This window comes from Nanorana parkeri, unplaced genomic scaffold, assembly GCF_000935625.1.
Source record: "Nanorana parkeri isolate BGI_ZX_2015 unplaced genomic scaffold, ASM93562v1 scaffold245, whole genome shotgun sequence".
NCBI classification, from domain to species: domain Eukaryota; kingdom Metazoa; phylum Chordata; class Amphibia; order Anura; family Dicroglossidae; genus Nanorana; species Nanorana parkeri.
In genome coordinates this window covers 1,436,095-1,463,689 of record NW_017306513.1, presented here as the reverse complement: position 1 = coordinate 1,463,689, position 27,595 = coordinate 1,436,095, and the positions used below count along the sequence as shown (strand labels likewise).

Below are 27,595 nucleotides of genomic sequence, written 5' to 3'. Positions count from 1 at the left end.
GAAATACTATTTCTTGGTTCACTTTGATAGAGCTTAAGTTACAGAAAAGTTCACTGAGAAATATGGAGGCATATATTGCTGATCTTCTGAAAGTGCAGGCTGAGTGGTTTTTCTTTCTGAATCCAGTACTATGAGACACTGATCAGAAACAAGCATGCAGATCAGAACGTCAAAAGTCCTGGACAACATGCTTGTTCCAGGTCAGTGACTCCAGAATGTACTGATTCCCTCTGTATCACTGACAGCCAGGACATTGGTGTTCAGAAGCATATGTAGCAATGGTAGCCTCCATACTTCATCACTACAGTTTTTTTTTGGCTACATTTTTGATTTCCAGATTCCATACCTGTGAATAAAATCTTAGCGACACTGTTTGATACATTGAAAAGAAATGTGGCTGCTTTTCTGCAAGTTATGTTGTAGAATGTACTACTATTTAGCCATAGGTAAACAGTTACCTACTTTACTGCCATTTTACAAGATGTAGATCCCCCAATTACTTTGCTTTGGTCAATAGCTTCTTAACTGAGAAATGGCATCTAATACAGACTACTAAGAAGTATGCATACATGACACACAGAGCCCAGTCTGGACAGTGAGCAGGGCTTTTCAGCGGTATGATGCTTATTTGGTGGATCGGGAAAATATGCATTCAGTGTCCACAAAATAAAGACCTGACACATCAGGGGCACAACATAGACAGTCACTTTCATTCACTAAGGGTCTATTCACACTGGTGCATTGTGGCACGATCAAGCGCATTGCGGGTAGGAGTTGCATTTTTGAGTGCCATTAATGCACGGTATGGTGTGTTAATCACTCCGAACTGTGTAGTTAACGCATTGCACCATTGTGAATGGACCCTAAATCTCATAGGACCTACACTCTGCCTCAAAAGAGATGAATGATGGTCAGTTCCTTAAAGTGTATTTTCAATTTTGCAGTCAAATTTGAGAAAAACCCACTGTATGCTTGTGTTCCCATTGACACAGCATACCGAAAGGTATGTAAAAGGCCTTTGAAACTTCTCTGTACAAAACACAGGGTACTGCCTGTCCCCATATAAAGACCAGGGACAGACTGAGCTTCCTCAAATATACAATGCTTCTAAATCTGTGATCCCCTTGTTAGGCCAGACAGTGTTCAAATTTAGTTTACAACTGATAATGAGATCTGCCAGCATGCTACAGACCAGGCTAATGATGGTAGACATCAACCTCCCTACCTTCCTTGCATTCAAGAGGGAAATTCAGTTTAGAGGAAAGTGTTTCTGTCAGAAAAGAGAAAGTAATATGTAACCATCATTTTTTTTTGTTTTTTTGCTATGTGAATGAGAACATGTAACCAAATATCCCGTGCTTAAGAAAACATGAAAAGGGTGAAAAGAACGTGGTGCTGAGAAATAAGTGAAACGTGATGCAGCAAAACAAGGGCTGGTTAAGAAAGGCAATTTCTGCACTCGACAGAACACTTTGTGCTATATATAATGTAAATAAATATTTAAATAGTATGGCCATTAGTAAGCAGAGGAAACTGTCTTGTTTTCAGCTATTGCCTCACTTCTAAATGTCCTTGTATTCCAGAATCCTGCTGCACTCCTTACCGGGTATCCCTGAAACTTGTTAAAGATGTCATCAGCACGCCATATTGAAGTGAAGAACACGTCTGTTTATTGACGCTTCATGTCAAAACAAATAACGTTTCGGGGTCACACAGGGTCCCCTTCATCAGGCTTGAAATGATGGTGATTTCAAGCCTGATGAAGGGGACCCTGTGTGGCCCCGAAACGTTGCTATATGTTTTGACATGAAGTGTCAAACAGACATGTTCTTCACTTCAATATGGTGTGCTGGTGACATCTTTAACAAACTTCTAAATATCCTCACAATGGTAATATTTGTAAATCTGGTTCAATCTCAAATTCTAAACCTAATGAAATTTGTATGAACTATATCAATGTTTTGCTTATTAAAGGTCCTGGTCTATACCCTACAAGACACGCCTGTCCTTGATATAAATGAGAAAAATGGTATGTTTTATAAAATAAAGTACTTCAAGCAGAACTACACCCTTCTATTCTTTACAGCCAATTAAGGTGCAATCTTAAGCTGGCCATACACTTTAATATTTCCTTCATTCAACCCTGCGGGCTTAATGAAGAAAATACACTTACAAGCGTTGATTGAGGAATCTCCTGCTGCCTTCATTGTATTTGCCACTGCCCGAATACCTGAACATAGCCGACAGCTGATCAGCTACCGCTTTTGTTTTTTTCCGAAAATCTTCCAACCAGCTTCTTCGATCAGCTGATCGAGGGATGCCGGCCGAAATGGTGCCAAATTTCGTTTGGTTCATCAAGAATCGGCCATAATTCACACAGTGTATTGCCAGATTTAGCCTCTGTTTGGATTGCAGTTGCACATGTGATCAGCTATGACACCAGCCATTTGAGGGCTTGAAAGCTCAGCTGAGAATTGAAATTTGCACCCTTGACAGCTGGCATGCCTTAGAGTAACTGTTGGGAGACATTAAATTGGTGGGTAAAGTTCTGCTTTAAAAAGCCATACTATGTATTTCACTTTATTAAACCTCTTACAGAATAAAGAGAGCAAGCAAACATTTTGAGAGAAATGTCAGTGACATGTATAACTATGTGTACAATATAAAATCATTATGTATGGAACCCTCACACAAAAATGTTTTGCCAACTTCTACACTGTAAGGAATTGAATGTTACTTTGACAATGAATTGATGTTTGTACTGTGCACAAATATTTCCATGGCTTTTCTACAATTAATGTAAACTATAACTTTATACTTGCCTGTTGTGTTTTATATTTGAATTGTTTCTGTGCTGCATATGGTAAATAAAAGAAAACAAATAGATCTGGCACTGTACATAATGTTTTTACCTGTACACGTTTTTTATTCTAAAGTAGCCTGACTCCTACTGATATTTGGTTGTATTTGTCTGTTGTAAAAATACACTTTTTTAACAAACATTTCACTTGTGTGTGTTTTTTTTAATAATGTTGTTTTCAAAACTATTTTCACTATCAAAAATATATTTTGTGCGTTCTGTTGAATGGTTTAATGCTTACAAAATTACAGTGAAGGAACAGCAGTTATATTCCCTTTAATAGTCGGCATGAGAAAAATCTTCTGTCATATTATACTTTAGTACTTATAACCTTAGATATGCAGTACACTCCCTGTTATCCGGTACCATTGGGGATTGGTGGATGCTGAATAACTATGCTAGATTCTGCTATTGGCTATTTTAAATTGCCATAGCCAATAGCAGGCTGGTTATTGCTCACCCAATTTCCGTTGTTTACATTCACCTGCGAGCTGCGGAATCTAGCTGTTGACTGCAGTGAATTTCGTTGTCAACTAAATGAATTTGGAATAACTTTTAATAACTTTTGGAAATTCTTGGGCTTTTAACCACAGACCTATACCATTAGGATTTTAATGTATTTTTTATGCTTACTTAAAGGAGAACTATGAGGTGAGTGAAAATCACTCCTCCTCATAGTTCGAGCCAACGTGTGACAATGAGACTGTCACACGTCGGCTCAATAGAGCGGGAAGTGAGTGAACACATAACGTCACTCGCTCACTTCTCGATCATCTCCCTGCAGAGAGCAGTGATCGTCAGTCACGGCTCCCTGCAAGGATTCCCCGCTCCAATCCTCCAGCGCTGACTGGAGGGACAGATGGGAGGGGGCAGACACAGCTGGCTTTGCCTCTAGGTAGGCAGAGCCAGCTGTCACTCACGTAGCTGGGTGGATCCAGACAGTATTGTCGGGATCTGTCCCGACTGCGGGGCTCTCAGTATATCGTGGGCAATAGCCCACGATATACTGACCTTTGGGTCACAGGAGGAAGCTAGTATATGTCCTCCCATGACCCTTAAGAGAACTATGGGGAAAAACACTGACCCCATAGTTCTTTTAAGGACTATTAAAGGGGTTCTAAAGCCTCCGGTTTTTTTTTGGCCTATATTTACTGCTAGCAAGCAGTAGATATAGGCAAAAGTTTTTTTGTCTTTTAAAAAATCCGCTTTAACAGCGGTTTAAACTTACCTCGTTATTGCTGGGCGCTCCCGCGCCGAGAATCCGGAACTGCTTGTGCGGCCGCAAAGGATCTTGGGGCGGGCACATGCGCAGTTCGGATTCTCGGCCGGAAGATGAGGAAGGACACAAAGTAAGTCTGTGAACGCATGCAGACACAGTGGGATCGGAAGTGCCAGCAAGGACAGAGGTAATCAACACCGCTCAGGCACATAGAAAACAATTGTTTTCTTTCTATGGCCCAGCTCATGCCACAACATTGGTGTGACGTGCTGCATTTTTTCACAGCGCACTGGATCGCACCGCAGTTCACCACACTGCAGCAAGCCAAAGGTGATGGCAAAGCTAATGAGGACACATATTCTGGTGATAACTGTCTAAGTTGGATTTTCCTAACTTTAGAGAGATTTCCTGTTCAGTCTCCAGGGCAGGAAGTATAGAGAAATATCCACAATTGGGCAAACGCAGAAAAAAGTAAACTGAGAGGAGGTTTAACTCTTCCTCGTATCCAAACCTAAGAAGAAGTTTTGGCTATACATACACCCGTGAGAGATTTTTTATACACTCATAATTCTGTGTGTTCACAATTGCAACACTGTTCTCAAAAAGTGAATCTAGGCCTGGATTTGGAAGTAGATGGCAATATTTTGTTCAAAGAACTACTCATGTAAACACTGTCATGAGCAAACATGGAGGCTGCCATTATCTTTTAACATGCTAGTTAAAGCTGTTTTTTTTTTCTAGTGAAAAGTTACCTTAACATCTATTGAACATCTAACTTCAATTAACATCTATTGAAGTGTATTCCATGTCCTCCTTGCTGCTGCTTACTGTAGAAATCTTCCTTCCACTGACACTGAATACTCCCCACAGAGGTGATCTTCTGCATCTGTTGGGGTTAAGATCAGCAGCTGCAACTGGGAGGCATCAGTCAGCAGGGTAGATATTCTTCCACCAATCCATAACTCCCAATCCAGGATCCAACAGCCTCGGAAAAACTGGGGGCCAACCACACGAGCTTGCCTCGTTTGTTAACACTGCTCTCAAAAAGCTTTATTCCATCATTACGAGTCCATGTTGCAGTCCCTGTCTAGGCACAACCCCTCTAACACGTTTCACACATAAGGGCTTAGTGACAGAGAACATGGAGCATGGAACCGTATTGATGGGATAAAGCTTTTTGTGAGTGTTGTCTCCGGACGTGCGGCCACTTGCTTAAAAAAAAAGTGCAGCTCGCCCTCCCCTTCCTCCTCTCTCACCCATTGACTGAAATTGTATTATTTTTTCCCAGGATGACGAGTATTCTATGATTGGAGAAGGTGGATCCTGTCGTTCATCTTCCCTTCCTCTATTCACAGAACGCTTTGTGTTCTGTGAGAGAAACCTAAGAGTTCTGTGAAAGGGTGAGAGAGGAGGAAGGGTGGATGGGTGGCGATGATAGTAACCCCTGCTGGAAGATCACTTCTGTGGGGAGTATTCAGCATCATGGAGGGAGTTTACACTAAGCAGCAGCCAGCAGGAGATGGAATACACTTCATTAGAGGCACATTACGTGTCTGGTGCTGCATTCCCCTCCAGTATAAAAATAAACAAAACTTCATCTTTAACTGGTTGTCATGCTGACCCTTTGGCTTCAATACCTTGAGTCAACCCGTGGTGTAAAGCCTGTGAAAAAACACAAAAATCCTTCACCTCAGAAGCCCTCCTTTACATCAGAGTCCCCTCTCTCAAACTTGGAGCCCCCCTTACATCAGAGTCCTCTCTTCACGGAGGGGGAGGGACTGCTCCAGCGAGGAGGGCAGCTTTAGGATGAAAGAAAGGACCTCCACAGTAGTTTTCTCAGAGATACTACCGGTGCTTAACAAGTGGCTCAAGGATCTGTGCTGGGTCCGATACTGTTCAACCTATTCATTCATGACATCGGGGAGGGAATAAATAGCCATGTTTCCGTGTTTCTAGACGATACATGGACTTGATGGACGTACAGTATGTCTTTATTCAACCCCAAATACTATGTAACTATGTAACATCAAAGTCCTCTCTCTCAAACCTGGAGCCCCCCTATATCGGAGCCCTCCCTTCACATCAGAGTCTCCCCTCTCAAACTTGGTACCCCCCCTTTACATCAGTGCCCCCCTTCACATCAGAAACCCTCTTTCTCATCAGAGTCCTCCCTCTCATACTTGGAGCCCCCCCTATATATCAGAGTCCTCCCTCTCATACTTGGAGCCCCCCTATATACTGTATCAGAGTCCTCCCTTCACATCAGAGTCCTCCCTCTCATACTTGGAGCCCCCCCTATATATCAGAGTCCTCCCTCTCATACTTGGAGCCCCCCTATATACTGTATCAGAGTCCTCCCTTCACATCAGAGTCCTTCCTCTCATACTTGGAGCCCCCCCTTTACATCAGAAGTCCTCCTTCACATCAAAGTCCCACTCTCAAACTTGTAGCCCGTTATATATCACAGCCCTCCTTCACATCAAAGTCCCACTCTCAAACTTGTAGCCCGTTATATATAGGGTTGCCACCTTTTCTTCAAGCGAAACCCGAACACTCAAGTGATGCGCAGACACTTTTTTTGGGAGAATGGAGTGGTGCCTTTTTCATATGTAAATAGCGCCGCCCATTCAGATGTAAATATCACAGTTGAGACTATTTTCAGTGGGGGGGCAAGTAGCCCCCATCTTAATTTTGGTTGCCCCTGTCTGCCTGACATCTTGTGTCCGGGTTTCTGGTGCCATGAAACCCAGACACAGCATTCAAAACCAGGACTGTCCGGGTGAATCCTGGACAGGTGGCAACCCTAGTTATATATCACAGCCCTCCTTCACATCAGAGTCCCCTCTCTCAAACTTGGAGCCCCCCCTATATATTAGAGTCCTCCCTTCACATCAGAGTTCCCCTGGTTTAGAAAGGCTGTTCTATTCATTACAAAATCGAATGTTAAAATCACACAATGGCATGATTGAACGTTCTGAAGAGATTTATGGACGTTTGTATGAAAATCTACACCGTATGGCCAGCCTTAGTTTCCTGAAATGCACACCTGTTTCAGGCCAGGTTCACATCATTTTCCGGACCAGATCCGGAACGTGGTGCATTGCGTTTTGTCGCTTTACAACCTTGAAGTGTTTTTCATTTTTTTTTTTAGCTTAAAATGGCCTTTCAGGTGTGGTCCAGTGCGTTTGCATGTGTTCCAGACCACAGAAAAATGAGACAAGCTGTATTTTTTTTAGTGTGAACAAAGCCCAGAAATACCATAGGGATACTTCTTTGGTTCCGGTCTGGACATGATTCGGACATGGTGTGAACAAGCCCTCAGGCCACTGACAACGCATCGAAACCAGAGAATACCAGGCAACCAACCTTTTTCAGAAGCAAGGACACCTCCTATTTTATTTAGATTAAAAATCACCTTTCCCCTCCATTGTTTTCTATATATAATATCACAATATAAATAAGAAAAAAGTTACAACGTGTTACAATCCAGCTACACCGTACAGCAACTATCACACAGTTCCTCATTCCCAGCAGGAGCAAGAGCGACACCCCCGCCAACCAATCACAGCTCCCCTCTGACACTTCACTGCGTGCGAAGAAAGGTCCCACAACGATTGGTCCATTGCAATTACACGTTCTATTGGCGGGGAGCTGGAAGGGAGGCGGGGCAGAATAGACCCGGGAAGAATCGTTCTGTGTGGTTCCCGGATGTAAGCAGACTCACGAGTGGCGTATCAGCAGTGCTGGTAGGTATGGCACATTGGCCCTCCTAAAGTTAACTGTCAATGGCAGAGAAAGCGCTCATTGTTTCCATAATAAACTGGACTACATGGTATGGATACACGTCCAGTCACTGAATACACCAAAGCCTATGGGGCTTGTGGTATATAGGCATCTCTCATACTGATTATGTGCAGGGCCCATTCACACCCATGCATTGTGTTGCCATTCATTTCCAATGCATTACAAGAAACAGTGCATGCCCGATCTTCCATCTGTTGTGGTGCATTTTCAAATAAATGGGTTGTCCTAGGGCTGGTTCACACCAGGGTTGGAGGAGCAGTGCTGACGCATTGCACTGTTTTCTTTTTTAGAATGATATTGAAATGTCACAAATGACATATCATTAAGTTGTATCGGTCACAGTGTGGTGTGATGGGGTTGTAGTTGATCGCACCGTGCTGCGCTGAAGAAGAGTACTGCGTGCCAAATGAAATCCAGGTTTTTGTTCTGGGACTGCGTTGGACAAGGCTGCCAGTGCACCTGGTGTAAATGGGCCCTAAATGTGCGGTAATGAATAAAGTCCGCCTGTGAGGATTACAGTATGGGTGTCTTTTTTTTTCTGCCTTTGTCACTTAGGGCCCATTCACACAATCGTGTTTTGCAGGAATGCATGTTGCATGCATTCCTGCAATGCAGTGCCATTTATTCTGAGTTGCACCCCAATGCATCTTTTTGGTGCGTTGACAGTAAAGGAATGTGTTGGCTTAACGCAACGCTCATGGACAGTAGGCATAATGCGCATTGACGCGCTGTGATTGTGTGAATAAGACCTTGAAGTGGACCTTTACCCCCTTTCACTAAGAATCACATCAGGATGCAGCTCTGCATGCTGACATGAAATCATCTTACATTCATTAGCTAAACATGATTTGCATTTACTTACAAATAGAGTTCATCTACTTCCTGGTCCAGTTCTGGCAGAGTGATGCATTACATCACCAGAGCATTGCTGGGAAATCTCATGAGATCTCAGGGAAAGGCATTTTCCTCCCCAGAGATGAGGTGCATGGTCACACATCCTAGTTAAGGATGGGCTCGGGCGTGTTTGCAGCTCCACGCGCCGAGCCCGCCAGGAAGCTGGCAGCGCCAATCACAGCTACTGAGACATGTTCCCGGTCCACAGCTGCAGAGATCGGGAAATGTCTCAGTGCCTGTGATTGGAGCTGCACGCTGTCAGCTTCCTGGCGAGCTCGGCACGTGGAGCAACGAACACGCCCGAGCCCATCCTTAGTCCTAGTCACATGTGCCAGAGTTCCAGGAAGTAAAGGGAGATCTAGTAATTTGCCCTTAGTAAACATAGCCACTTTCAGAAAACTGGGGCAGAAAAGAGAAATAAGGTATACAGAATACAAAGCCTGCAATTATCTAGAAGTATGTGTTCAAAGATATGGGTAAAGGTCTGCTTTGATAAGACAGAACAAGCATGCACCAAGCAGAATCTGAACTCCTGTCCTTCATGTTTTTACCAGGACAGTGACTTTTTCGTAGTTGAAAGCAGACCTAGCAACTGATATATTTTGTAATGTTAAAGTGACACTAAACTCAGGAGTTAAATCTTTAAAATACATTGAAGTACCTTTACTAATAACAAAAATGTATCTTATTTGTGTATCACTCAGCTGTAGACCCTCAAATCATCTCTGAATTGGTGCCGACACTGTCCTTCCTTCTGGAGCGTGGCTACTTTTGTTTCCCATGGTCCCTGTGTGTGTTGTAAAGTAGTCACCGCTCCAAGCTCACTCACGTGATGGACTACAATCTTGATACAGATTAGTAAACTACACGTGAAATTGTAGTTCATCACAGGACTCCTGGTACAGATTTTTGGATTATACTGTTGTTGTGGATTGTGACAGAAAGGAAATTATCCCTGCGGACTTGTGAAATGACTCTTAAAGCTCTGATCTGGATTATAACATGCCTTATAAAGCATGTGAGCCATTGGCAGCTGATCTAACAAAATGACTGCTTGTACATGTACATACCTTGTCCTGGATCCTACAGAGCTCTAGTGTATATCTCACGTAGCGTCTGTGGTCGAGACGGCGGGCCCACACTACGCTGGGCAATCATGGAAGGGGGCGGGCCCTATTTCTTGTCTCATTGAGATTCGCAGACTAGACCACCCAAACTTCTGGGGATCCCTGTGTGCTCTGTGAATTGTCTGATTGTAGTAGCCTGATATCCATATCTGCTGCTATTTAGCACCATTAAAGTCGTCACCACAGGAACACTTACAGCAGTTATTAATTGTGTAAGAAAAAAACCCCTGGAGTTATGAGCCATAATGTGCTAGTATGCACAGCACATTAGCACATTATGGCAGTCTTATCTGCCACCAGTGATGTGAGGTCAGTGCTCTTCTGCTTCGCCAACACTTTTATCTTTGTCCTGGTCTTTTTCCAGGTCCTGAGTCTTTGGTCGCTTGATTGGCCAGGCCCCATGAATGTAACTCCTTTGCATGCTCGCAGGAAATATTTTATCTCAACAAGAGTAGTGAGATGGGGTTAGGAGTGGGGGGTCGTGAAGAAATCCTTAGGACGAGCAACATCAAATTTCATTGTCGGGACAATTTCTTGGGAATTCTGCTCCTCTGTGCAATAACTGGAAAAGCCCTCCACCTCACCAATGAATGCTCTAAAAGCCATTGAAAACTAGATCCAAGATATTAGGAGAATAGATAAACATTAATCCATAATACCCAGAAGCAGAGTATTGAAACAAATGGGAAAAAGCTTGTTCTGTTTGCCTATTACATTTAGTACACTGACAATATGCTGACTTCTTTCCCAAGACCTTATACATAAGGGCCCCACGTTTTATGGTGCACATAGCTTGTGGAAGAAGAAAGTCTTTGGTGCATGTAAAAAAAAAATGTGATGATACAGAACAGAAAGTTACTAAGAAGTGTCTCAAAATTGTCATAATAAAGAATAATTACAATACCTGTTTATTGTACTAATTCATCAATCAATACAGCAAAACAGTGAACACACCAATGCCCGGGACATGAAGTCGTTTTTGTTCTACATATAGCCCTGCTGTGGGCAAGCAGGGCTAAATGTAGAGCAGGGGAGTCAGCGCCCGTTTTGTACAAGCGATCTGGGTTGCTGTACACAGTCTGCTTGTCTGCCCCTCTATAGTCTGTAGACCACACCACCTCCCCCAACCTCAAACACTTCATTATAAGTACATCTGCACTTATGGTTTTCTCTTAGTCTCCCTGCAAAGTTCCACCAATATCTGTTGATCCTGCCAGTAAAGTTGTCAATCAGGTTCCTGTGATGGTGTGACAATGATTCTGCACTGCCCGCACTAGAGTGGGATGAAAAAAATGTTGCAGGTGGCCTGGCTCTCAGCATTGCCACTGCTAATTAACAAGCCTGAGCTCCTGGCCACACCTTGTCCCACGCACTGATTTTTGAAGTGACAGCGCTGTCTCTGTTGCTGAAAGTCTCCCCCTGGGAGCTGTAGTGCCTGAGAGGTGGAGCATGTGAGACACAAGAGAAAGCAGATTGAAGGGAACTTCAGCTGTGACAGATAAAAGGTTTTTTTTTTTCCAGTTACAAACCATTGCACATAGTATTTCTGGCTGTGAATGTACTGACTGCTCTAGAGGTTTGGAAGCTACTTTCTACCATTTCAGAATGTGCACATAGTTATGTTATGCCATTACATGTACCTTATTATTATGTAAATATAACAAATACAGCTATGTGAACATGCATGTCTCTGTTTTTTTCTAGTAAAAATGTCTTCTCTGCGTTCAGAGTATACAATTGGTGGAGTAAAAATTTTATTCCCATGCAAAGCTTATCCATCACAGCTTGCCATGATGAATTCGGTAAGTGACATTTACTAGAGTGACTGCTAAGTAGGGTTTATTGTTTTTTAAATGTTTTATGCTTATTTGTTCATCTCTGTCCAAGTCTGCCAGTCTTCTCAGATTGTTTAAAAATTGGACCCTGTCTGTGCGGCTCATTGATTTGTAGGTAGCAATAAACCTTCGGCATATACTACTATTGGAGAACTAGACACTGCCACACAAAAAAACAGCAGGCCAGCCCAGCATTACCCCTCTTACTACCAGCAACCCTACTAGTGTCCTAGGAGGATGGACATCTTTTCCTCAGCTCTGCTGTTTCAAAGACTAACCTATTGGGCTTGAAAAATTTTAGGGTGTCTCACCAGTCAGTCAAAAATGTTACCAGTCAGCATGACCAGACTATCCTTGCAGCGCCGCGCTGCTGACAGGATACGCAAGATGCACAGCGGGCCTCCACGCTATGCTAGTAATACACGTAGCTTGTCAGAAGCCAGACACAGCGTTTGCTGGTTACCACTGAAACCACTCTAACCCCTTAAAGACCAAGTGTTTACACCCCCTTCCTGGCCTGGCCATTTTTCAGTGTTGGTGAGGACAATGCATCTCTGACTGTTACAGTGGTTTGGGTGGATCCTGAACGTTAAGATCCACATAAAAGTCACTGGAACTGATGTATCATTTGGGGCATCTGGGTCTGGTCATGATTGTTCTTCCACTGGGGGATCTAAGGGATCGAAGTATCTCTGGGTCCTATGATAGCTAAAACTAGGAAATTGACTTCCCACAAGGTCTGTCATTGGACATGGAAAGCATACTTTGGTGTGTGGGGGCTTCTACCGGCTTTGACCTCCAGGAGCTACTCTGTTGGACAAATCCTCTCTTTCCTTCTACTGGGTCTAGACCAGTTCATCATTCTCAGCAATATCTAAATGGTTTCTCACATTTCCTTTCTGTTTCAGGAAACATTGGCCTCCCTCTTTAAATAAGACCTTAGTATAGGGACTTTGCCATGTAGCTTCCTCTGACATTCTAGAGACATTCTTCTCTACTTTTACCACACAAGATGGTTTTTCCTGTAGCCATCACCTCTGTGAGGCGAGCGTCTGAACTGGCAGCTTTATTTTCAAATGGGCCCTTTTTGTTCTCGCAAGGAGGCGTTGCTCTTGGTGTTGTCTGGATGTGGTTCGGACTGAGTGAGTCTACCTATCTTTTTTTTCTTTCAGAAAGGTTGATTGTCTTTTTTGCCATTCCACATGGACCACCAGAAGGGTACCCTGGTTCCTTTTGTTCCACCATCTTTAGGTGGCTCAGATCATTCAAGCTTATGGTTGCAAGGAATAGGCATTCTACTTAGACTGTGAGTGACTCTTGGGCTTACAGTATCAGGACATTGTCATCTAAATTTGTAAGGCTGCCCCCTAGTTCTACCAGGTGGATGTTTGGGCCTCATCTGATGCCAGCTTCGGGCATAAGGTCCTTCAAACGTCTCATTTAGCTGCAGGCAGTCCCTAGTTCCTGTTGTTTGGGTTGGGCCTGTTAGTGGCTGTTTGCTGTTTTGCTTACCACTCAGTTGGACTGCCTTTGGATGTCCCAGTGGTTTATGACTTCCTGTGTCTCTCAATGGATGAGAAAGAAAATAGAATATTTGTATTCACCGTAAAAACCTTTTTCTTGAAATCCAAATCATATAAATCAACATTCACTTGTACAGCAAAAAGAATACTAACCAAAAAGCAGGCATAGAAGGTGAGCACATACCCTCTTTTTATAAATCAGCACTTCAAAAACACACCCCAAGTGCCTTCACCCAGTATGCAAATGCTGGCTTTCTTAGTATTGGGGCATGGACACGGCCTTGTATCCCAAATGGAAACACCAATAAGTTGTTAAAGTCCTGGTATTGTGTTAGAGATATAAGGGTGTCCCTGAGCACCAGTAGAATGAAGGAATGCAACAAATCCAGTTTGCCTAACATTTGAAGCAGTGGGTTGGTATAACCACCAAGCATCTAGTATTTTCAAATGGTGGAAAGAAAAGGCAGCCCTCATATGTCTCTCATGACAGGTTTACAGGGAAAAAAGAAACATTAATAAAGAAAAGATGTACTAGAATACCTTCCTTCCTCACAGACCGTAACATACAGGTACTCTTAAAGCCTAAGACCACAAAGGGACTCATATACACACATGCACTCACTACACACACTTAGGCTGGACACACACCTTACAACCATCGCAAGACTTTTGTCTTGCGATGGTTGTAAGGTACTTAAAAAAACATACGATCTGCCTATCTTGGACAGGCAGATCGTACTTGAGATGATCGCAAGCCCGCCCCGCTGAGGGGCGGGCTTCTGATGACCGCAATGCCGAACGGGCAGTGTGCGCTTGCGCACACCGGCCGTCCGGCTTTTATCTTACGAACATGCTACACACCCGACGAAAATCGTACGATTCTCGGCGGGTTTTTAAACATGTTCGTAAGATAAAAGTCGTGCGACCTTACAGTAGTAGAGGTCGCACGGCTTCCACACACCTTACGATAATCGTACAATCGCGGGATTTCCCGAGATTATCGTACGATTATCGCAAGGTGTGTGGGCACCTTTACACAAGAAGGTTGAACTCGATGGACCTGTGTCTTTATTCAACCTCAAATACTATTTAACTATGTAATGCATGTACTTATCTTTGCAAAGTGGTCCTGTGTTGACAGATTTCTTAAAGCTGAACTACAGGCAAGCAGTTACATACACAATAGATTAAAATGTATGTATGGAAAGCATTTATGTTGTGCAGACAGTGTTATGATCCAGGTGCCCCTGCCAGACATCTCAAGCAGACCTATTATCACTGATGCGGCAGCAGAACAACTTGGTCAGTGAAGCAGTCTCCTGCAGCCTATTGATATGAGGTTTGTGCTCACATGTTATATGCTCAGCATGTTTGCTGTAAGCATGTGCTCTGCAATAGTTTGATAGGGCCTCCCTATTTCATCCAGAGTGCTCCTTTTCTACTTCTTTTAGGGAACGATGGCAAGACAAAATTATATATTGTACTAATTCTATTTAAACTTTTTTTTAAATATATATCTGCTTTTATTGATGTTTGTTTTGTCTTTCTAGAATAAAGTTCCAATTACCATAGTATATAGTGTTTGCATAAATCTATAACATTTTGAACACATCAGGTGTCTTTCCCATGTTTTGCCTAGTACTGGCAATACACAGGAGAAAGGGGACAAAAAAAAGCATATCTTAGGGGCACAAGTTACCAGTTAGAAATTTGAGCATACGGGTTTTTAGCATAAATAACTTTTGTCACTTTTCACACTTATATATCACCTAATGACCTTTTAACATTTATGTATCTTACATCTAACCTTTGACATGCACTTAACCCCTAGACTACACTTTTAGCCTGACCACTTTACTTTAATCCTCAGGCACAATTTATACTCCTATTACAATAAATGCTACGTTGTGATGGTGATAAATACTATTATGATGATGATGGTGTTATAATGGCTCTTCTAAAACACCAGGGAAAGAAAAAAGCTTTAGCTGTCATTTTACTACACCAAATGTTCACACCTGGAAAATCTGTGCCTGAAACAAACTCACATTAAATGCATGAAGTCTAAAACCAGACTACATTGTAAATCTCTGGCTGTTTTATAACTAGGAAGTGCTTGTACACTGCATCTGTTTGTTTTCAGTCATTTGAATTCAGGCCACAAGATGGCAGCATCACCTCACATGGATTACACATCTACCTCATCTGTTTTCCACTGATTATAAATGATGTTCAGTTTATATGACAAAGTCGGTATTTAAAAGAATTTGTTGTGTGCTTAGAAGAATTAACTTGTTTTTCCATTGCAGTGTAACACTACCTTTGTTTCATTTATTAATACAGAATTTCCTTTTGTTTACTCAGATTGTGAGAGGATTGAACTGCAAACAACACTGTTTGCTGGAAAGTCCCACTGGAAGCGGGAAAAGTTTAGCGTTACTTTGTTCTGCTCTTGCATGGCAGCAGGCTCAGTATGGTGAGTAATATAGCACTGAGTTACAAATGTTTTACTGGACCCTTTATTTGTAATTTAAATATTGTGTGTGTGTATATGTATGTGTGTATATGTATATATATGCATGTATGTATCAGGGGTGTGGAAATGTAAAAAAAAAACTACTTGTCCAAGGGCTAAAGCGGGGGCCAAATCTACATGTCCTTCATGACAATCTACTTGTCCTGATACAAAAAACTAGGGATGCACCAATACCGGTTTTTCAGTATCGAGTGCCGATATTTTGCTTTCCAATCTCGCCGACACTGAAAACGAATACCGGTGCTTCCGCTGGCATGGAGCAGGCTTCCCTTTTTAATCAGGAAGCCGGGCAGCGGGTAATGACATCCCGCCCGGTTTCCTGATTGCCACGGAAGCCTGCTCCATGTTGTTTGGCCTGCTTGATTGTGATTGGCTGGGAAATCTGCTTCCTGGCCAATCAGGAAGCCGGGCGGCGAGTAATGACCCGATTGACCGGGAAGCTGGTTCGATGCTGATTGGCCAGGAAGCCAGCTTTCCAGCCAATCAGCAAAGAGCCGGCTTCCCGGCCAATCAGAAAACCAGGAGGCAGTTCATTACTTACCACACGGCTTCCTGATTGCACGTGAAGCTGGCTCCATGTTCCCCTACCAGTCAGAGGAAATTTTCATCTCGACGTAAGTTCCAATATCAGGGAAGGTATCGGAGCATTTGGGTGAGTACGAGCACTTGGCCAAATACCCGATATCGCAATTATACTATTATCTTGCACCCCTAATCAAAACATATTTCACTGTGCTAAATAGCGCTTCTCACTGGTCAGCGCAGTCATCTGACCACGTTGACCAATGAGTGCTTGCAATTTGCGAGCGAAATTCAAAATGCTTAGGGGAGGACTGCGCTGGACAGCAGTACGGGGTACAGATAGTACACCCATACTGGCGGAGGGGAGGGATTGTTCGCCGAAAGGTATGTATAGCCAGGGGGGTGGCGGTTTGGGAGAGACGGGGCTAGATTTCATCGGGTAATTTTATTTTTCCATATTACCTGGGAAAATGAACTTACCCTTTAATGTCCATTGTGTGTGTGTGTGTGTGTAAGAGAACAGTAGAAAGGCATCATGGCACACTCACAAACCAGCATGTAAAACAACTTGTCTCACCACTAAGGATAATAACAGAGGTTTGGATACACGTCTTCTGCAGAGGATGTGAAAGCCGCACTGCCGCGCCAAGGCACCTCTTATAGTGCGGTCCTAACTCTAAACTATGAGAGTCTCCATCTTGGAGCACATGGGGGGCGGAAGATTTCAAATTGGGTGCAGGTTTGTCAGGAGGAAGCCCAGCCTCCTTAAAAGCACAGGAACACACAAGGGATCCCGCACATCCCAATGGCAGCTGAGAAACCCCATGCGTCGCTGCACCAAATCGGTCAAGCAAAACAAACGACAAACGCACTCAACAATTTGTCACCAGTTATACAGTAAGGTGCACACGAAATGGGCTTTGAACAGTAAAACAGTAGAAAGGCATCATGGCACACTCACAAACCAGCATGTAAAACAACTTGTCTCACCACTAAGGATAATAACAGAGGTTTGGATACACGGTTTGGCGCGGCAGTGCGGCTTTGACGCGTGTGGCGTCGGGCGATAGGAATTCCACACCTGTGTGTGTGTGTGTGTGTGTGTGTGTGTATATATATATATATATACACATATCAATTTATGTATAGTATATTTTAGCATATTACCAAGTTTTGATATGTTAGCCTTTGCATTGTTAAGCTGTTGTTTATTATCTGGATCCAAGAGGAGAGAGTTGAAGGTTGCAACTCCTTCCACCATAATATACATGTTCTTCAATAGAGAAAGTAGTAGTCTTCTGGAATGTTTTAGAAAGTGAGTTGAATTTGAAAATGTTCTACCAATACCTCAAAAATTAGGTGCCATCTATAATTTTTAAAAACAATTATGGACAACGGCACTCCAATAGTAGATAGAATAACGTCTATTTAATGATGTCCATGCAAAAACATACTTATTGCAACGTTTCGGGGTCACTCAAGTAACTTGAAACAGTGTTTCGATTTATTATTGGGCTTCTTGTTGAGTAGGGCCTCACTGGGATCAGCATCTATGGGGTGACCCAGTATAATAGCTATATGCCTATACACCTTTGACCACAGGGCTCTGGCCACTGGGCAATGCCACCATATGTGTATGTAGGTCCCTGGTTCAGAACAGCTACAGAAGCAGTGTGGGGAGGACCCAGGAAAAGCCCTTGCCACCCTCACTGGTACAAAGTTCCATCTGGAAATCGCTTTATAGTTTTAGAGCATGATGTTGAAGTTTCCCAGATCTTTGTCCAGGTCTCTTTTAGCTTTAGAACACCCCAAAGTCAGATTTCTTTTTATTGACGTTCAAGGGCGGAAGAGTTGAGGGGGAATCAAGAATATGTGAATAGAGCAGCGATATGACACCTGCACTGTGTGATGCATCTCTGAATTTGAGTTTGAAAGGAGTACATATTACTCCTTCTCTACGAGCTATGGCAATAGACCCAATAAAATTCTGTATCTGGAGAGAGCGGAACCTTTCGGAAGAAGGAAACTGAAAGTGATCTCTGAAATATTCGAAATGGTTCCATCCTGTCCAGCGAGTAGAACCTGTAAAACTTAGTAAGGTGATGTTAGGACCATCTGTGGAATCTGTATATTCTTAGGTTCTTATGAAGCTTCTGACCACATTTATTTTCATCAAAGCAGAAGCATAGAAAACACTGATGTTACAAAATAGATTTTCTGTATGTAAAGCGGAGTATGAAGTCCTATCTATTGTACAAGCATATAAGCACAATGCTTGTCACCCAAATAAGACTAATAGACGAGGGCTACACTGTGAAGTAGAAATGCAATGCCAATATAAATACTGACTCTCTACGCTTAAATGCCCTGTATGAAATGACTATAGCACCTGGAGCTCCCTGCCGAGATTCTCTGTCACTGTCCAGACCTGAAGACATGAATTTATGAGGCCTCTGCTGATTATTGGTCAAACACTAACACCCCACATAATGCATCACTACACATGTTTGCCATGCATAGTGCCTCTGCTGACCGGTGGACAAACACTGACACCACATATACTGAATCTCTATACCTGAATATCATGTATAAGGCCTCTGCTGTACAGTGGACAAATGCCGACACCAAAAATACTGCTTAACTAAACATGATTGCCCTGAATGAAGGGTGTTGGTGAGTGATAATATCACACATTCTGTGCCATTACACATGAATGCCATTTATGAGTCCTGTGCTGCAGTTTAGGCAAACACTGGCAGCCATATATACTGTGTTACTAAACAGGCATGTCATGAATGAAGCATCTGCTGTTAAGAAAGGATCAAGACAGAACTGCCCAGCTTGCCATAAGATTAATGAGGTAACATTACCAATGAAGTAAATCAAAGCTCAAATGAACCTCCCGATTTTATTACTGTAGTGCAGTTAGGCTTTTTTATTTGTTTTCTTTCTATTTGCTACAGAAAACATTGAAAATACCCTTTATTAGTAGTATGCTGGAGAGCCAGGCCCCTGCTCAACAGAGAGTGTTGCTGTCTGGGACTCCAGCGGTCCCGCATGTCCCCTGCACACTGCTCCAATCATCAGTGCTACTCAGGGAGTGTGAGCTGTTGATTGGAATGCTGACAGTAGCAGGATAGTAAAGGGGTAAGTTTACTTTCTCACAAACTGAAAAAATTAACTTACCCACAGCAACCTGCCACCTCCACAGGCCCTCATTGCACTTACATGTCTGTCTGTGTAGCGATCTGTACACCGCACTTCCCAGCCTTGCACTATGGAATGCTCATAATTCTCATTGGTTAGCACGGTCACATGACATCACATGATCGCTCGCCCACTTTCACCCTTATTTTTTTGCTCTGGCGATTGAACCTCTTGCAGTGGCTGTGTTTTTCCTGGACTGCCTTGGGAATGTATCGCCTTTTCCATAGAAACACCCTGTTATGGCCTAAGTGTATCTTGCGGCATTGGATTCATTCACATGTTTTGAAGTTTGATATTATAACATGGGTATTCTTGCTATATTGAAAGTCCTCTTTGATATCAACATAGAACTGGCAGTAATTTGAACCCTGTACTTAGCCAGACAAACAATAGCACAATATGGTTTATCTCCCCAGTCACCCAAACCTGTTTTTGGATAGACAATGTCAACTTAATGCTATAGAAAATCTTACTTACTGTCGCAGAGGCAGTCCTCAAACATTTGTGAAAATATGAAGTGTTTGGCTTAATGGCCACGATCTTGCAGCCCCCATATTAGTCATGCACGGACTCTTTAGAGATTATAACCCTGAACGGTACCTCCTAATATGTACTAGTCTCAGGTAATTTTTTGGTTTTTAAGAAGAATAATGCAAGTTACATGGTGCTTTAGTAAAAACACATAAACAGCAGATCATCGCGTGTTTCTGATCAGTCGCGGTGTCAGTATGTCAATACTTAAAGGAGAACTATGAGGTGACTGCTTATCACTCCATCCTCATAGTTCTAGCCGACCTGTGACAATGAGACTGTCACAGGTCGGCTCAGTAGATCGGGAGGTGAGCAAACACATACCGGCGTTCGCTCACTTCTCGATCTTGTCACGGCAGAAAGCCGTGACAGGGATGGGACTGGATTTCCACCTCTCCGATCCTCCAACGCTGACTGGCGGAATGGACGGGGGAGGGGGCGGGTACAGCTGGCTCTGCCTCTAGATAGGCAGAGCCAGCTGTCACTCACGCAGCTGGGCGTATCCATATATTTGTCGGGATCCGTTTCAGCTGCGGCATGTCAGTATACCGCGAGCTGCAGCTTGCGCTATTGAGCTTAGGGTGACGGGAGGACCCCATAGTTCTCCTTTAATACTTTGATACTTAAACATTCTGACCACCAGCATCTCACAAGCATGATATACAATTCAATATACCAAACAGATAACATCAGCAACTTTCTGCTTCTATTCTTTTACTACAGAAAGTGTCAGAATTGAAGCTAACCTCCACCCAAAACTGTAGCTTACTCACCAGATCCTTTGGTCTAGAGGTCAATAGGTGTTTGAAATGCCAATTGTCCTAGTCTGATGAGAGTCCCGTGGTTTAACCCTTTCCCTGCCACTGACATAAGGCTTACGGCGGAACACAACTGTTTCCAGCTGGCCACGTGAGTAAACCTTACATCGGTGGCTTTCTCTCTTCTGCTATAGGCTTATGGTCGCTTTAGCGACCATGAACATACACCAGAACAGCCCCCTTTAAAATAATAGCTGTCATCATGATGACGGCTATTAACCAAAAATTCAGGCGCGCCACCTCCAGCATCTGTCATCGTCTCCTCTCCGCCTGGAGCCACTCCATGCTTCTCCTCAGATCCCCGCTGCTCTTCCATGTCTGTATGGGATGAGGCAGCGGGGATCTGAGGAGAAATGGCCAGCAGAGGGGCGGAGGAGGGAGCCACTGATCAGGATGCCTGAGCGGCAGGAGAGAGCAGCGAGCGGGGAGGAGAGCGGAGCCGCTGTCATCCTGTCAGTTTTAGGATAACAGCAGCTCTGCGGATGACCGAGCGGAGGATTAGTAAATATCTGTGATAGTTACCGATCCTCTGTATGCAGATCTGATCACTCCAATGTTTGTAAACAACTGGGGACACATAGTACTAGGTGTCCCCAGTTATGAATGAACAGGAAGTGCTTTAAATCACTTCCTGTTCATTCATACATTTCTGAATGGGTAATGTCACTCAGTAAAGAGGCTTCTACCCATTCATAACTGGATGATAGTAAATATTTAAATCACCAGTTTGTGAATAAATGGGCAGCCTCTGTACTGAGTGCTTTCCATTCATTTAGAACAGAGGCTGCAGAAACAGAGATAGAGGACTCTGTGTCCTCAATTTCTTTTTCTATTTCAAGAAGAAAATGCCAGTGGTCTGTTTAGATCTCTGACATTTCCCTGAAGCCCCCCCAACAGTTAAAGCAAATAACAAATACATAAAACACCCCCCCCGCCTCCCCACACACACACACAGATAACATACATGTGCAACAGTGTGCACCATATTGTGGTGTAAGCCATGCGCTGTTGTGCGTTGTTAGAACGCATCGCAGAGCTTGATTTTTCTTTTTTTTCTGTTAAAAATGACATTAATTTAACTGTGGCAGCGCATGGCAAAGTGTTGTGATGCATTGGCGTGCATTGTGATACGCTGTGTTGTGATTAAATGTACGCCTGTATCAATTTATTACAACACACACCAGCACAGTGAGCAAAAGATTTTTAACATAAGTCGCTTATTTACAGTTTTGCGTTACTTCATTTTTTTTACCATTGTGTAAAAACAAATAACAAATATTTGTTATTTATTAACTCAATACAGTTTTATCTTTTAGATTTAGTCTTATTTTTTTTGTGCAGTGATACTGATTTTAGTGTGCCTTTATCAATTTTATTGTGTATTTTTATTGGTTTATATTGAGGACCTACAAAATTAGTAGCACCATCCTTTTATTCTACTGGGCCTGTGCTTTCAGAAAAGATATGGTTTGAGGGGTATTTTACAAACCTTAGCAATGCAGCGAAAATCTAAACAATGGGAGAAATTGCAAAAATGGTGTGGCCAGCTGAGGTTAAAAGTGTCCTGGAGGGCAAGGCAGTGAAAGGGTTAATGGAACGGACTGCATACTGTCTTCAATCCCTTGGTGGTGTTGTTACCACTCATACAAGTCACAGATAATTCCTACAGTATGATATAGGAAGAAAAAGCCTTTATAGTGCATGTAATGTCTTATTTATTTGATAAATAAACAGAGGCCATAAATAGTTAAAATGACATGGGCCGCAGTTTGGGGGTCACTGGTTAAGATGCATGTAGTGCTTGGCAGGTTTTTGTTTGATGATCCCACTTGAGCTTATCAGCATTGATGTGCATTAGCTCATAGCAACTAGTCATATACGTTTTCATTTGGTTCTTTCTATTCGTCATTGCACTTTGCATGTTTCTCTTTTGCAGGCTTTCTTTATTTCATAGCTTCATTTGCCTGTATTTTAATGATGTAAGCAGCAATGACTTGGCCTCTGTGTAACTGAAAAAAGTAGGATAACCCCTGCATTGTGTAAGTAATGAAAAATGGATTTTGGACACGAAGAGTTGAATTCTTACGCAGTACAGTTGTGTTCCTGTGAGAATGTGGCTTCCTGTGTCGTGGAGAACATTGATGTTCTTACTACTTTTAACTATTGGGTTTTTTATTTTTTTTGTGTGTTCCCAGGAGGTTACATGTGTGAGATTTTAGGGCTGCCCTGGGAATAGCAAGTGCAGGTATACACAGAATGGGAAGACTCAAATGTTTCATAGCAAAATGTTTGAGTTGACCAGGTTTAACACATACTAAAACTCGAGAGCAGTAAACATCTGAGATTACTTTATTCCTTGCCTTTGTGTTTAGTCACTTTATAAAGAAAGGAATGTCCCCTTTTTGTGGACATATTTTGGTTTTGTACTATAATGGTCACTGCTTATATGTGATCGTAGAGATTCCCCTTTTTGTCCCCAGTTAGGTTTTCTCTGTTCTCACTTTATTAGGGCTGCAACAAATAATTATTTTCATAATCGATTAGTTGGCGGATTTTTTTTCCCCGATTTAATCAGATAAAAAAAATTAATACCATCCTTAATTTAAAATAAATTACACAAATGCAGTGTTACAAACATAAAGTTTACTTCAGAATAAAACTGCATGCACAATTTTTTGCAATCGCACTGCACTGGAAAGCACAGCATTGTGGTACCGTGCGTTCCAGTGCGGGCGATCACCCTGTGGGTGGGAGACACGCTTGGGGTGGCATTGGAATGAATTGCACTGTAACGCAATTCCCGCAGCAGAATTTGTCAGGCTGAATATGAAAATTTACTTTTTGCCCACCTTTTAATATATATTTTAATAATTGTATTGTGATCGCTTGAATATCTTCAGCCAGGGAATTACAGCTGTCAGTGGCAAGATTCCGCAGATGTCAGCTCAATGTAAATACAGCAGGTAGTGAGCTGGTGCAATAGCCAGCCTGCTATTGGCCATTTCAAATTGCAATAGCCAATAACAGGCTGGCTATTGCACCCGCTCACTGCTTGCTGTGCCCTCCTCCGAGCATGGAGGAGAGAGCTAGGGGATCCAACCAACTAATCGATCATAAGATTATTACTGATTAATCGATTAGTTGGTTGCAGCCCTACACTTTATGTAGTTTAACACATCTTTAGCCTTTACCTAAACAGTATGTTCTTCAGAACAAAGTCTGAGTCAGTTTGTTTGTTGCATCCTGTCAGCTTTACTAATCTCAGGGGCGGAAAGGCCTTAGTTATACTTTAGAAGATTGGGTTTCATTTTCAAACCAAAAATTAATTGGAAATAAAGATAAGTCTCACAAAATTAAACTTCTTGGATGAATAGATTTGATCTGCAGAGAGTGATGCAGTTCATGAAGCCAGGATTCATAGATTGTCTTGATTCTTAGCAGGTAGGGTTAATATGCATCTTCCTATGCGTGTATTCCAGCAAAATAAGAACAAATTGCATTTTACCAGAAATCATCAAGGTTTCCCAGTTGGAAAGATTTTCCCAATTGGTGGATTGAATTGCTCATCTCCCAACTTAGGAGGCGTTTCAGTGGTTCTTATTTCAGACGCAGTGGTGAATAATACCCATTGGGAGAGAAGAACAGGGGAAGAGTAAAGAGATGCAGCTCAGCACCAGCGGTTTATTAATGTCCGACTAATGGTGGAATGCTCTGTTTCCAGGTACCATGGTGCATATCAAAATAATTCTGTATAAAGAAGTGTTGAGAACGTCCTGCTGGGGTAACAAACTGTTCTTAAGACCCATCTAGAAAGTGAACCCTTCCCCATTCTATCAGAAATAAAATGCCGAAAATTGGTTATTTTGTACATTTCTGTGAGCCTACAATTACACTCTGCGCTTACTATCAAAGATCATTTTTAGCACTTTATTAATATTTAATATATCTGTAAACAAATCTTTATACTGTTGTATTATAGAAAAGCCTGTAGATGAAGATCAAACCCAAAAAGACTGGAAAAAAGAAGAGGCTGTTCCGTGTGGCTGCACGTGTCATTCAAAGATCCCAAATAGTAGTGAGGCATCCACATCTACCTCCTTCAGTAATGCTGGGCCCTCTTCTAGTGAGTTTTCATCCCACACAGGTAACAACTTGAAATATTACTCAAATTGTACACAGCAACGCATTTCCATTCAATTTGCTTTACAGGTATTCATGTTTTGTTGACTGTCAGACATGTGGAAGTGCATCAGGACCCAGGGGTTTTGGGAAACTATTGCCGGTGTTAGGAACATGCCACTTCACACACTTTGAAATGCTGTTTAAACAAAGCCAGCAATACTGCTGAAAGTTTAGTTTAGTCTAAACCCTAGCACCATCAGTTAGCACTGCAAATGTATTTTTGGGTTCTGGTTTTCATTTGGATTTTTGTTCCTGGCTGTTAATTACATTTTCTTTAAAGTGTATTTTAGGGATGCACCGATACCGATACTAGTATCGATATCGGTGCCGATTCCGAATATTTGGGCAAGTACTCGTACTCGCCCAAATGCTCCGATGCCTAGCACGAGTACTTCCGGTATCAGGAAGCCGGGCAGCGCGTTATTACACTTGTGATGAGAGAGCATGGAGCCGACTTCCCGGCCAATCAGGAAGCCGGGCAGCGTGTAATGGCGCGCTACCTGGCTTCCTGATTGGTCGGGAAGCTGGCCAATCAGGAAGCTGGCCTCGTGGGGTAAGGTTACCTTACCTTAGTATGTGCAGCCTGTCACCCCCGGGGCCTCTCCAGCGAGAATGCGGCCTTCGTCCGGTACCCAGCCGGAGCCGTCCAATCAGGAAGCCGGGCGCCGTCTAATGACGCGACGCCAAGCTTTCTGATTGGCCGGGAAGCTGGCTTCATGCTCCCTCGTCATCTCATGACAAGAGAGCATGGAGCCGGCCTCCCGGCCAATCAGAAAGCAGGGCGTCGCTTCATTACACGTGCCCGGCTTCCTGATTGGCCGTCCAGACGACTCCTGCTGGGTACCGGACGAAGGCCGGGTTCTCGCTGGAGAGGCCCCGGGGGTGACAGGCTGCACATACTAAGGTAAGAGGGAACTTTCTTGTTAATCAGGAAGCCAGGTGGCGAGTCATTGCACGCCACCTGGCTTCCTGAATGGGACTTCCGTTACTCGGTAATGGGTATCGGCGAGTACCGAAAAAAAATTATCGGTACTCGTACTCGGTACCAAAATACCGGTATCGGTGCATCCTAGTGTATTTCCATATTTGAAGCCAAATTGGGATAACGCCTATTTTATATTTGTTACGTGTTCTCATTCACAAAGCTTACTTTCTCTTTTGGGTCACAGGAGGACATTTACTAATGTCCTCCTGTAACCCAAAACTCAGCATATAACCCACTATATGCTGACAGGGCAGAGTTGCTCTGCAGCTGGGAAAGATCCCAACAATATTGTCGAGATCCACCCTTCTGCCTGATTGACAGCTGTCTCTGCCTCTCTAGAGGCAGAGCCAGCTGTTCCCGCCCCCTCCCCCATCCATCCCTCCAGTCAGTGCTGGAGGAATGGAGAGGGAGGGGGGAAGCCCTGTAGGGAGTGGTGACTGACAACACCGTTCCCTGCCGGGAGATCGTGAACTGAGCGAGAAGCGGTTTGTGATCGCTCAGTTCTCGATCAATAAAGCCAACGTGTGACAGCTGCAGTGCCACACGCCGGCTCCAGGTATGGGGATGAGTGCATTTCACTCTCTCAATAGTTCTTCTTTAAAAATCCAGAAGCATTGTATGTTAATAAAAGGTAGCTCAGAGTGTCCCTAGTCTTTTTAATGAGGAGACACAAAGTTTCATGTCACTTTAAAACTGTACAGAGGAGCTTGCAGTATGCCCAAATGCCTAATCCACAGCGATACAAGTAAGAAACATTTGTTAAAAATAATTTGTAGATATGCTGTGCGATTAGGAACACATAACAAACATATAGTGGGGGTTTCTAAAATTTGACAGCAAAACTGGAAATACACTGGAAGGTTACTCTATGTTTACCCAAGAAAACTGCAGGTTTAAACTTTTCTTTTTCCAAAAGAAGCGAAAAAATGTGGAAGGAAAGCACATATTATATGGCTATTTTAATGTGCAGCAACTCACAGCAAGCAGTCAGAACTCAGCTACCAATAATCTCAGATAATTACATGTTTGGCCAGGTTCTGAGTATACGGCACCGCACCCCTGGAAATAGTAATAGTCACAAGAAGAGAAAGATGGGGCTGTTAAGGTACCAAATGACAATTCCAAGGCAATGAAAGGTAAAAAGGTATTTTTATTAAATAGTGATTAAAAATGTGTTCAGTTCAAATAAAATTAATTGAAGAAAACCAACTGATCACAGCCAGAGATCGAAGAGAGAGGCTCCCAGTGCTTCACACTGTCCTGGGCCCCCAGCGTCAAGCACGGCCGCCCCAAAGCCACACAGTCTTTTAGGAGATATCTGATCAGTTGGTTTTCTTTAATGAATTTTATTTGAACGGAACACATTTGTAATCACTATTTAAATAAAATACCTTTTTACCTTTCATTGCCTTGGAATTGTCATTTGGTACCTTTTAAAAGCCCCATCTTTCTCTTCTTCTGACTATTACCAATAATCTCAGTGAACTTCACATAATCATTACTTTTTAGAGTAGACCTTTGAGAGAAATACAGGGGCTGCAGTTGCTGACCA

At 42.9% G+C, this 27,595-nt stretch overlaps 1 protein-coding gene across 1 annotated transcript in view; it reads left to right on the top strand.

Moving 5' to 3' along the window:
- The first annotated feature begins 7,817 nt into the window (after positions 1-7,817).
- BRIP1 (BRCA1 interacting protein C-terminal helicase 1) overlaps positions 7,818-27,595 on the top strand; it is a 227,098-nt gene continuing 207,320 nt past the window's right edge. Inside the window, 4 exon segments of the mRNA XM_018556660.1 lie at positions 7,818-7,825; positions 11,609-11,706; positions 15,627-15,738; positions 24,856-25,020. Coding sequence (XP_018412162.1) covers positions 11,614-11,706; positions 15,627-15,738; positions 24,856-25,020 — 370 coding nt within the window. The 5' untranslated portion in view covers positions 7,818-7,825; positions 11,609-11,613.